The 12,756-nt window shown below is 42.6% G+C and overlaps 1 protein-coding gene across 1 annotated transcript in view; it reads left to right on the top strand.

The window, feature by feature from the left end:
• Positions 1–12,756, top strand: part of LOC110508770 (receptor-type tyrosine-protein phosphatase N2) — a 144,468-nt gene that overhangs the window by 74,269 nt on the left and 57,443 nt on the right. Inside the window, exon 14 of the mRNA XM_021589572.2 lies at positions 6,620–6,684. Within this exon, the coding sequence (XP_021445247.1) occupies positions 6,620–6,684 (65 nt within the window). The remainder of the gene's footprint in view (positions 1–6,619; positions 6,685–12,756) is intronic.

Below are 12,756 nucleotides of genomic sequence, written 5' to 3'. Positions count from 1 at the left end.
ATGACACCCTATTACTTATATAGTGCACTACTTTTGACAAGGGCCCATAGGACTCTGTTCAAAAGGTAGTGCACTAAGTAGGGAATAGGGTACCAGTCGGGATCCAGAACATTGCTTTACCAGGAGTCCCTATGGTCTAAATTCTACAGATGCTAGTGTACTGGAACTGGGTAACAGGCCAGACTGCTTATAAGCATGGTTTATGTTGCTGGTACTACCAGTGTTATGTTATATTTGACCTTTTTATGCTAAAAAAAGGGATTAACAGTAATGTTTTAAATGAGAGTACCTTGCGGAACACAGAAAAGGTTGAATTAATATTTGAAGTTGAAGATGCAGTGTCTTTAAGTTTCTCAATGTGAGCACCCCCTGGTGGTTCAGATCCCTGCTGTGGACGGGCTGATACTGTCTGTCCTGGCAGTTCAGATCCCTGCTGTGGATGGGCTGATACTGTCTGTCTTGGTGGTTCAGATCCCTGCTGTGGACGGGCTGATACTGTCTGTCCTGGCGGTTCAGATCCCTGCTGTGGATGGGCTGATACTGTCTGTCCTGGCGGTTCAGATCCCTGCTGTGGACGGGCTGATACTGTCTGTCCTGGCGGTTCAGATCCCTGCTGTGGACGGGCTGATACTGTCTGTCCTGGCGGTTCAGATCCCTGCTGTGGATGGGCTGATACTGTCTGTCTTGGTGGTTCAGATCCCTGCTGTGGACGGGCTGATACTGTCTGTCCTGGCGGTTCAGATCCCTGCTGTGGACGGGCTGATACTGTCTGTCCTGGCGGTTCAGATCCCTGCTGTGGACGGGCTGATACTGTCTGTCCTGGCGGTTCAGATCCCTGCTGTGGATGGGCTGATACTGTCTGTCCTGGCGGTTCAGATCCCTGCTGTGGACGGGCTGATACTGTCTGTCCTGGCGGTTCAGATCCCTGCTGTGGACGGGCTGATAGTGTCTGTCCCATTTTTTGTTGCTTTTCTGCTGCCAGAGAATTATCATTACCTCCACTTATCAAACCTCTATGCCCAATCTCTCCCTCCCTTCAGCCCTCCCTCCATCTCTATTTCTCCCTCCCTCCCTCCCTCCCTCCCTCCCTCCCTCCCTCCCTCCCTCCCTCCCTCCCTCCCTCCCTCCCTCCCTCCCTCCCTCCCTCCCTCCCTGTCTCCCTGTCCCTCCCTCCCTCCCTCCCTCCCTCCCTCCCTCCCTCCCTCCCTCCCTCCCTCCCTCCCTCCCTCCCTCCTCCCTCCCTCCCTGTCTCCCTCCCTGTCTCCCTCCCTGTCTCCCTGTCCCTCCCTCCCTCCCTCCCTCCCTCCCTCCCTCCCTCCCTCCCTCCCTCCCTCCCTCCCTCCCTCCCTCCCTGTCTCCCTCCCTGTCTCCCTCCCTCCCTGTCTCTCTCTCCCTCCCTCCCTCCCTCCCTCCCTGTCTCCCTGTCTCTCTGTCTCTCTCCTTCCATCCCCGGAAAGGTGCAGTAAAATGTGTTATTTTACAGCAGGGATAATCTACTAGATTCAGCTGCGGAAGGTTTTTTTCTTGAGCGCATGGTCAGGGGGCCTGAACATAATTGCAAATCATTTGTAGTCTGTAAATTGACCACAAGAAGCCCAAACAGATATAACGATTGACTAAAGCATAATAATTTCAAACCTTGCTTACATTTGTATACGATCAAATCAAATGTTATTTGTCACATGCTTTGTAAACAACAGGTGTGGACTAACAGTGAAATGCTTACTTACGGGCCCTTCCCAACAACGCAGAGAGAACAAAAAGAGAAATAATAACATAAGGAATAAATACACAATGAGTAACAATAACTTGGCTATATACGCGGGGTACCAGTATCAAGTTGATGTGCAGGGGTCCAAAGTAATTGAGGTAGATACTGTATGTACATATAGGTAGGGAGGAAGTCACTAGGCAACAGATAGATAATAAACAGGAGCAGCAGCGTATGTGATGAGTCAGCTTGGGCATACTTTGGAACAGATTTCCAAAATGTAAATCACTTGGAGCTGTTTTGCTGCTGTTTTTTCAGTATTTTATGTCCCCCCCCCCCCCCCCCCCCCCCCAAAAAAAAAGTTTTGCTAAGAAAACTTGGGGGCCCAAATAAATTCACCTGAGGGCCAATTCTCCAGTTGGGGAACCCTGTTTTACATGGTCAGCCATAGTAGTGCAAAGCTCCTGGAGCAAATTGTCGGCTCGGGTATTCGAATCAGCGACCTTTCGGTTACTGGCCCAACGCTCTAACCGCTAGGCTACCTGCCCACCATCCGTCCATCCCTCACACAAAGAAAAGAGAGACATCCCTATTCTGTGAACCATGATGGATGAGACACATGTAGACTAGACATTCTCTTACTTTTAAAGAGATCTTACTTTAGACTGTGAGATCCTTCATGAGAATGTATAGATATTCATAGATCTTTGGGCTTAGTTCTTATATAGCATTAGTGTGATGCATAAATGTATTACTTGGTTCATTACCCATCACTCTATTCTTGGTTAAAAATTAGTTGACAGCGTTAACAGCACAGTATTAAAGCTTCCATTACAGATTGTAATATGATGCTGATTGCTGTTGAAAGTCGAGGCTGCGATGTCGTAGTCTGCATTACATGTTAGTGCAGGAACCTCAATTCATTTATGCAGGGTCATTAATTGTTGTTGGCGGGTGTTGTTGTTGTTTACCCTCTGTAGGAGGGTTGTTTGTGTCATAGGCTGAATCCTAAATGGCACCCTATACCCTATAGTGCACTACTTTTAACCGGGGCCCATAAAATCAGATGTTTGTATACTGTACATTGTCATTGCAGTTTAGTACCTGCACCTGAATGCAACAGAAAAATAACTGCCAGTGTGGAGTGACAACATTACATAACATGTCACCATCTAATACCCAAATAAAATATGAACGGCAACATCTAATAATAAAATATGAACAACAACAAAACAAAAGTATTGTCTCAACAAAACTGCCGTGTTATGAGAATCAGTATCATTTTCATATTGAGACCAAGCACATTACACAACAAAAAAAGATATTCTTAGATATTTGGTATTATAACCGTTACTCAAAGTGGAACCATGTAACAGTAACATACAGTGTGTACATTTTGACATGAATATCATTCCGTTCACAGTGTTAGCCAGACTCTCCAAGCAGTGGAGAGTGATGATAAATGTTTCGATAGAGATGGAGCTTGTTTACCATTATTCAGCTGCCAGACAGTGACTGCTTCCCAAATGTTACCCTATTCCCTACATAGTGCACTACCTTTGACCAAAGCCCTATGGCACTATAAAGGGAATATGGTGCCTATTTGGGATGCAGGCAGTGTATGATGGAGTGCTGCTCTCTCCCCTCCACAGAGAGGTAATGGCTCCTTGCCCCAGGTGGCCTGGGATGCCATTTCTCCCCCTGCTTTTAATTTGATTACATATTGCATTGTCTTTGTGATGCTCTAAGTCGTCTCCCATTGCTCATTGCTTCATATTGCAGTGTAAATTACTGGAGGCAATAAGGCTAGGGTGTTGGAGATTGGTGAAAAACATCATTTGAAAGAGATTGAAGGCTGAAATGTTGATATCAGAAATCAAATTGATGCAAGTGAGACCTCCGAATACAATATGTAATTAAAAGCATTTGAAAAATGACTCTGGAATTGGTTTTGACAACTGGATGGTGACATGGTCTTTAGACACAAAATATTATAAATATTATTTATCAAGTCACCTTCCTTCTCACGCTGTCATATTTCAGAGAGCAGAAAACACACCACGATATATTAGATTATTTTCAGGTGTTATCATGATCAGGTAATGTGATTACATCTGTGTACTGTATCACAAAGTGATGGGGTTGTTATTCCCATCAAATGTGCTCAGAAGCAGTCCCCGGTGCGACACAGCATCCCATTCTGGGCTCTGAACTCATAGACATAGAACCAGGCCTTTTCCTTCAGTCAATGGTTAAATATTGAGCATTTTTTGAATCCAGGCTGTTTTGTTCCCCTCAAGGTGCCTCTGATACATTGAGTTAACATAAAGCAGCACTGAGAACACGGGGTGACAAATGAAACTCCTATGTATATTCTCGAAGGAAAAAAGGCAGCTACTCGCTCATAGAGGGAGATCTTTCTTATACAACAATCTGGCCTGTGATACTGTGTAACAAAAGATGGAGCACACTGAAAATGGTATATATAAAATGGAATGATGGGGATATGAAAATAATATAATACATGCAATGAAAACCTGTATCTAGTTTACTTTTGCAATGTGTATTCAAAGTGTCTCATCATACCTCAGACATTTCGAAACCTGCAGGTATGCAAATTGTTAACAAAATAGCCAAATGACCCTTGCCCGCTTTGTAGTTTGTTGGTAGTTTCAAAGATCCATCCATGCAGGTTATGATTTGGGAATCACTCAGTGTGATACAAATGAACTTGCTCATTCTGGTGTTGAGTTGCCGTGCTCTAGTTAGGCAGCTGTTCATTAAGAGTCTGTAGGAGAGGAGAGGAGAGGAGAGGAGAGGAGAGGAGAGGAGAGGAGAGGAGAGGAGAGGAGAGGAGAGGAGAGGAGAGGAGAGGAGAGGAGAGGAGAGGAGAGGAGAGGAGAGGAGAGGAAAGGAGAGGAGAGGAGAGGAGGCTGGATGTGGGGAAGCCACGCTCCACAATGTGGTGTTGCGATGCCAAAAGTATTGTCTAATGAAAGACTGTCTGGCTGTAATTACATTCAAGCACCAGGAAGAGAAGTCCCGCTTGTTGCTGTGTACTTGTTGGATCCCTCCCATGGACAGCATTGGGAGTCTTTTCATGTTCATTTGTCTGTTTACTTGTTTGATTGTTTATTTTATGCTCATCATGTTGCGATGTCTGGTTGTAGTTAATTGACTGTCTGGGTTTTTATGTCATTGTCTTTGTGGGCATGTTTCACTTGCTAAGGCAGTGCGTTACCACTGGCTGCACACAAGTTTCTGCTCTGCAAAGCATGTACTGGACAGTGGCGTAATGGCTATGGAGTAGACTGACTCCAGTGGCTGTGGTTCAGTAGAAATGGCCCAGTGGTCATTACGTATGTGTGTAGCCCAGGTGGTCTGGCTCTGACAGCATTATTAAGACATCCTTTTTGACAGGCTGGTCCATGGCAGACATGGTGGTCACGCTCCCCTCCTCAGGTTCAGAGCTTAGTTCAGTTCAATCAAATCACCCATCTGAAGCCGCCCAGCGTAATTATACTGGATTCTGCATAAATTGACGAGAGCAAAGAATTACTGTGATAGATTAAAACACTCATTAGATAGGCTATTGGATGGATTTGGAGAACGTTATAGAGTTGAGTGTTATGTCTCAAATGGCATCCAATTCCCTACATAGTGCACTACTTTTGACCAGAGCTCTATAAGGCCCCGGTCAAAAGTAATGTACAATAGGAAATAGGATGCCATTTGGCATCCTAGAAGAGCTCTCCTCAGGTTATTTGCATATCCTTCATCTGCCGGATGTGTCAACAAAGGAGGTGCTTTCACATGGAAAACAAAGTGAATGCCAATTATGCACAGTTTTTCATAACATTTTGTTCTTCCTTTAATATTAGTCCTCCATGAATTTCAATTAAACCTCACAATTATTTCCTCTTAAGGCAGTGGAAGGAAAGAAGGAAGGTTTCAACGTGAGTTTTATAAATCTATTTCGGGTACGATTCGCCTTAATATATTCAACAGTTGCAAAAAGAGATGGAAATATAATTTACCAGTAAGAAAATATACATACGTTATTGCTAGTTCAATCACCAAGAGGTAAATAAACCTTGATTTTGCTTTTATATCAAATACCCTCAGGCCTATTTAAAATACACTCGATGCCTTAAGCACATTATTTAATCTAGTGCTAGTTATTAACCAATTGCGTAGAAATAGATAGACAGTGGTGGTGTGTGTCCCAAATGACTCCCTATTCCCTATTGAGTGCCCTACTTTTGCCCTTGGTCAACAGTATATTGGCATAGGGCACCATTTCGACATAGACTGTCTCTCCTTGGAGCAGCTCCTCTAACCACCTGCTTCACATATTCTACTATAAGAGAGATTGGCTGCCTTTCCTTCCAGTTCTCTGCTGCCAGTGACTGGAAGGAATTACAAAAATCGCTGAAGTTGGAGACTTATATCTCCCTCACTAACTTTAAACATCAGCTATCTGAGCAGCTTACCAATCGCTGCAGCTGTACATAGCCAATCTGTAAATAGCCCACCCAACTACCTACCTCATCCCCATATTGTTTTAATTTACTATTTTGCTCTTTTGCACACCAGTATCTCTACTTGCACATCATCATCTGCTCATGTATCACTCCAGTGTTAATCTGCTAAATTGTAATTATTTCACTACTATGGCTTATTTATTGCCTTACCTCCTTACTCCATTTGCACACACTGTAAATAGATTTTTCTATTGTGTTATTGAATGTACTTTGGTTTGTCCGATGTGTAACTGTGTGTTGTTTTTGTCACACTGCTTTGCTTTATCTTGGCCAGGTCTCAAATGGTTAAATAAAGGTGAAATATATATATTTTTAATTGACAGCAGTCTAGTCTCACACAAGCTCCTGTTTCTCCCGTTCCCAGTTCACCAGAAGGATGCAGTGGAGAAGGAGGCCAAGGTGATCATTCTGGAGGCTGGAATCACAGATGTAAGTTCCCTTCTTTCTATGGGCTGCATCTCAAATGGCACCCTATTTGTCGTTTCAGTTGTTGTCCTATGTCCTATGACATTGATTTGAGTGGTTTCCTCATGGGCTGCTACAGCAAAGCATATTTGTGAGAGTGTCTGTTTTCCTGAGAGCATAAAGACATACTTTGACAGATTTTGTGTCGAAAATACATGTAAACAGTGAACATGACAGAGCAAATAAACTAGACAAACTCTTTATTTTCTGTGCTCAGCAGTCAGCAATATAAAGCACCTTTATGACGGTGGACGTGTCAGGTGAAACAGCACCGGCTGCCACTGGCTGGCTTGCTTTCCTGGGCTCATGTCGTGAACATTACCGTTCTCTACCACATCTCTATTAAATATACCATGGAGTGTCTCTCCTATTTGTGTTACTGATTTAGCAATGACTGTGTTACATTCAGGGAGGGAGGGAGGGAGGGAGAGAGAGAGAGAGAGAGAGAGAGAGAGAGAGATATATACTTTGACAATGTACAGTATGTAATTTAACTTGCCATGTCTATAAAGTCTATTGAATTGAGAGAATGAATTCAATACTAGAGGCCTGAATGGAGCCTATTATCACCAATTGAACTACTGTTGTGAGAGGGAAGGGTATGTGTCCCAAATGGCACCCTATTCCCTATGTAGTGCACTACTTTTGGCCATTGCCCATAGGGGTCTGATCACATTTCTTGGTATTTTAGCTGTTGCAAAAGCTTCTCTTCCTGGGGTCCACATGAAACATAATACAGAACATTAATAGACAAGAACAGCTCAAGGACAGAACTACATAAAATATAAATAAAAGGCAGTCTACATATCAATACATACACACAAACTATCCAGGTCAAATAGGGGAGAGGCGTCGTGCTGTGAGGTGTTGCTTTATCTGTTTTTTGGAGAAAAAAAAACGTTTTTAAAAATTGAAGCATTTTGCATATGAGTGGCCCCAAATGTTTTTTATATTGCACTATGTAGGGCATAGGGTGCATTTGGGACACAAACAAGGCCTATTCAGATTATGTCTGGTGCTGCACTGCTACCTCAATCTTCTTTGCCTAGCCTGGGTCGGGTGGAGAGTGCTACTCCATTTCACAATTCTGCTCCGAAATGGATTCTCTGAGAACACTGAGATGGATCATGTCTACTGTAACCAGACAGAGACTGAGTTAAGTTTTTTCAAAGTGCCCTCCTTCAAGGTTTTTCTATTCTACATACTGTATGTTCTGCTGGATATACTATATTTTTCTCATTGTAGATTGTAGGAGTCAGAAAAGGTGATGACGGGTAGAGCACCCATTTAATTTGTCAATATCTGAGTTTGAAATAAAACAGAAATTCACATTTGAAACAGAAATATACCATTAGACAACACAGGCATTGGTTGTTCCCCAAATGTCACCCTATTCCCTATATAGTGCTCAAGTTTTTAGCCAGAAGCATACCACCCTGCATACCACTGCTGGCTTGCTTCTGAAGCTTAGCAGGGTTGGTCCTGGTCAGTCCCTGGATGGGAGACCAGGTGCTGCTGGAAGTGGTGTTGGAGGGCCAGTAGGAGGCATTCTTTCCTCTGGTCTAAAAAGTGCCCCAGGGTAGTGATTGGGGACAATGCCCTGCGTAGGGTGCTGTCTTTCGGATGGGTTGTTAAATGGGTGTCCTGACTCTCTGAGGTCATTAAAGATCCCCATGGCACTTGTTGTAAGAGTAGGGGTGTCAAACCAGGTGTCCTGGCTAAATGCCCAATCTGGTTACCTAATAATCCCCAGTTTACAATTGGCTCATTCATCCCCCTCTCCTCCCCTGTAACTATTCCCCAGATCGTTGCTGTAAATGAGAATGTGTTCTCAGTCAATTTACCTGGTAAAATAACGGATAAATAAAAAAGGTTTTGACCTAAGCCCTGTAAGGGAACTATATACGGAATAGGTTATTATTTGGGAGACAGGCATTGTTGTTTCCACACTTCTTCAACACAGGTCCAATTATGAGTAGTGTTATATAAGGAATCTGGGCAGAAGCCAGATTATAATTGTCCTGAAGTAGCTACCACTAATCCCAGTCAGTTCCCTGCGCTGCTTTGTTCAGCTTGAGTTGTTCTCCTTCCAATCTGTCCTCAAAACTGTGTTTTAGACAGTAAGGGGAAGGAATGAATCAAAAAGAAAACACAAGCGTGGTTAGTGATTAGATAGCCCCACACAGCAATTTTAATTGATTACAACCATGGTGGCTACAAGTAACCTATCCTGGGAGAGATTGGTTGTGTCCCAAATTGCACCCTATTCCCTATGTAGTGCACTATTTTCGACCAAAGCCCTACAGGCCCCTGGTCAAAAGTAGTAAATTAAATAGGTTATAGGGTGCGGGACAAAACCACTGACTGCACAACTCTGTCTATAAAAAGGATTAAAGCTATCTGTTATGGTTTTACCGCTCTAAATACAATACGCTTTAATGCCTTTACTGTGTGGCTGCCTCCTGATGACATGTTATAATTGTTTTGATAGTAATAAACAGACAAACATTGATTTCATTTGAAATAAATAATTTATTATTATTTAATTATATGGCTGTTTAACCCATTTCACATAGATTGGAAGTCAATCTCATGCCTAGATGCCCTATCAAAAACATTTGTTGATATTGTATAGGAATATTACAAATGTTTAATTAATGTGAATGATGGAGCCCCATTTCAATGGATCAAGAAACAAATATATATATATACAGTACCAGTCAAAGGTTTTATTTGTACTATTTTCTACATTGTCGAATAATAGTGAAGACATCGAAACTATGAAATAACACATATGGAATCATGTAGTAACCAGAAAAGTGTTAAACAAATCAAAATATATTTTATATTTCAGATTCTTCAAAGTAGCCACCCTTTGCCTTGATGACAGCTTTGCACACCCTTGGCATTCTCTCAACCAGCTTCATGAGGAATGCTTTTCCAACAGTCTTGAAGTAGTTCCCACATATGCTGAGCACTTGTTGGCTGATTTTCCTTCACTCTGCGGTCCAACTCATCCCAAACCATCTCAATTGGGTTGAGGTCGGGTGATTGTGGAGGCCAGGTCATCTGATGCAGCACTCCATCACTCGCCTTCTTGGTCAAACACAGCCTGTGGGATGGCGTCTCGCTGTAGAATGCTGTGGTATCCATGCTGGTTAAGTGTGCCTTGAATTCTAAATCAATCACAGACAGTGTCACCAACAAAGCACCCCCCACACCATCACACCTCCTCCTCCATGCTTCATGGTTGGAACCACACATGCAGAGATCATCCATTCACCTACTCTGCATCTCACAAGATACAGCGGTTGGAACCAAAAATCTCCAATTTGGACTCATCAGACCAAAGGACAGATTTCCACCGGTCTAATGTCCATTTTCCACATTGACTGACCTTCATGTCTTAAAGTAATGATGGACTGTTGTTTCTCTTTGCTTATTTGAGCTGTTCTTGCCATAATATTGACTTGGTATTTTACCAAATAGGGCTATCTTCTGTATACCACCCCTACCTTGTCACAACTGATTGGCTCAAACGCATTAAAAAGTAAAGACATTCCACAATTAACTTTTAACAAGGCACACCTGTTAATTGAAATGCATTCCAGGTGACTACCTCATGAAGCTGGTTGAGAGAATGCCAAGAGTGTGCAAAGCTGTCAAGGCAATGGGTGGCTACTTTGAAGAATCTCAAATATAAAATACACTTTTTTGGTTACTACATGTGTTATGTCATAGTTTTGATGCCTTCACTATTAAATAAAGGTTAAATAAAAAATTATAAAAAATATTCTGTAGAAAATAGTAAAAATAAAGAAAAACCTTTGAATGAGCAGGTGTCCATACTTTTGACTGGTACTGTATATATTTTTATTGTCACATACACCAGATAGGTGCAGTGAAATGTGTTGTTTTACAGGGTCAGCCATAGTCGTACAGCACCCTTGGAGCAAATTAGGGGTAAGTGCCTTGCTCAATAGCACGTCAATAGATTTTTCACTTTGTTCAGCTCAGCTATTCAAACCAGCAGCCTTTCAGTTAGTGGCCCAACGCTCTAACCACTAGGCTACCTGCCGCCCACTACTAAGCTACCTGCCCAGAGAGAGAAGGCTTATCTGTTTACCGGCATACAGACATTATCCCAGCTCAAATTTCCTTTACAAAGAGAGAAAAATATTGGGACATCAGTGCTATGGAGAAAAATACATCTGCATCTATTGTAATAGATATTTAAATGTATCTGTGAAAATGTTATCAATAGGCTATTGAAGTACTACCTCTATTTTTATGCCCAATATATCAGCATCCACATGGGGTTTGATATGGTAATAAGGCCCAGCGTGCATGCAAAATGGCAACCCTTTCCCCTATATAGTGCACAACTTTAGACCAGACCTCTATGGGCCTGGTCAAAGTAGTGCACCATATAGGGTGTCATTTGGGATGCATCCCCACTATGAGGCCTGTGGCCAGGGGCATGCTGGGATAGCGCTAGAGTTATTCACCAGATCAGATGTTGCTCTTGGATCGCTATGGTGCTGTTGCACATAACTATAAATACAACGGGTAGGTGACTCTCACAGTTCAAAACCAAACAGACTCACATATAGACTCTCGATCACAATCTCCATCTCTGTCTCAATCTCTGTCTGGTTTCTGTGCTATCACAGTATTTTAGAGCTGTAATGCAAAGAGCTGTACTGTATTAGTCGTGTTGTACCATCTCAGCCTCAGTGATCTCAGCAGGGACTCACTGTTGGTAGTGACATATGTGTTTTGGGTCTGTAGTGTGTAATGTATTGGTATGTACTCATAGGGTACATTTTTGGTCTTCTTAACAGCCCTCCCAACTCACTATTTTCATTATTGGGAGGGAGGGAGGGGCTGAGCAGTGTGAGTTAATTCCTGACCTTTAGAGCAGGTGGGTTCCCGGGGCTGTTGCGGTATGAGGAGACAGTTTGTTATCATCAACTCCTTCCCTTCTGCCTCGTGAACACATTAAGCATCATCATGTGACTCAGGACGGATCTCATCAGATGATTTCTGCAGAGACAAATATGAAAAAGACCAGTTTTTTATACAAGTTTCTTTGGTATTTTTTGTATTTTATCAGGATCCCCATTAGCTGTTGCTATAGCAGCTGCTACTCTTCCTTGAGTCCATAGAAAACATGAAATAATACAGAACTTTATTAGAGAAGAACAGCTCATGGACAGAACTATATAAATGTAAAAGGTCACACATAGCCTACATGTGTGTACATACACACAATATCTAGGTCAAATGGGGGAGAGGCGTTGTCCGGTGAGGTGTTGCTTTATCTGTTTTTTGAGACCAGTTTTGCTGTTCACTTTGATGGGAGTTCCATGCAATCATGACTATATAATACTGTATGTTTTCTTAAATTAGTTTTTTGGGGACTGTGAAAAGACCCCTGGTGGGGTAAGTGTGTGTCTCAGTACTGTGTGTAAGTTGACCATGCAAACAATTTGGACTTTTCATAACATGAATGTTTCTTATAAAAACAAGAAGGGATTGTTTTAGCCAAGAAAGACTGGCATGCGTAGTATTGATATTAGCCCTCTGATTACAGTGAAGAGCAGCACCTGACCTTCTTTGCAGCACCTGACCATATGACTGGGCAATAATCAAGATAAGGTAAAACTAGAGCTCTTTATCACAGACAGACCTCTCCCCAACTTCACAACCATTGAATCAATATGTTTTGACCATGACAGTTTGCACACCAAGTCATTTTGTAAAGTGTTCGCAGGGAGTCGGGAAGCAAGTTCAGGGAGTGAATAATTTAATAAATGAACAAAACATAATACAAAACAAGATATACGAACAACGCACAGACATGAAACTGAAACAGAAACAATAATGCCTTGGAGAGGAACCAAAAGGAGTGACATGCATAGGGCAGGTAATCAAGGAGGTGATGGAGTCCAGGTGACTGTCATGAGGTGCTGATGCATGTGACGATGGTGACAGGTGTGCGCAATAATCAGCAGCCTGGTTGACCTAGAGGCC

The sequence above is a fragment of the Oncorhynchus mykiss genome, chromosome 28 (genome assembly GCF_013265735.2).
Source record: "Oncorhynchus mykiss isolate Arlee chromosome 28, USDA_OmykA_1.1, whole genome shotgun sequence".
Lineage (NCBI taxonomy): Eukaryota > Metazoa > Chordata > Actinopteri > Salmoniformes > Salmonidae > Oncorhynchus > Oncorhynchus mykiss.
The sequence above is the reverse complement of the archived record's forward strand: the minus strand, read 5'-3'. Positions and strand labels throughout refer to the sequence as shown.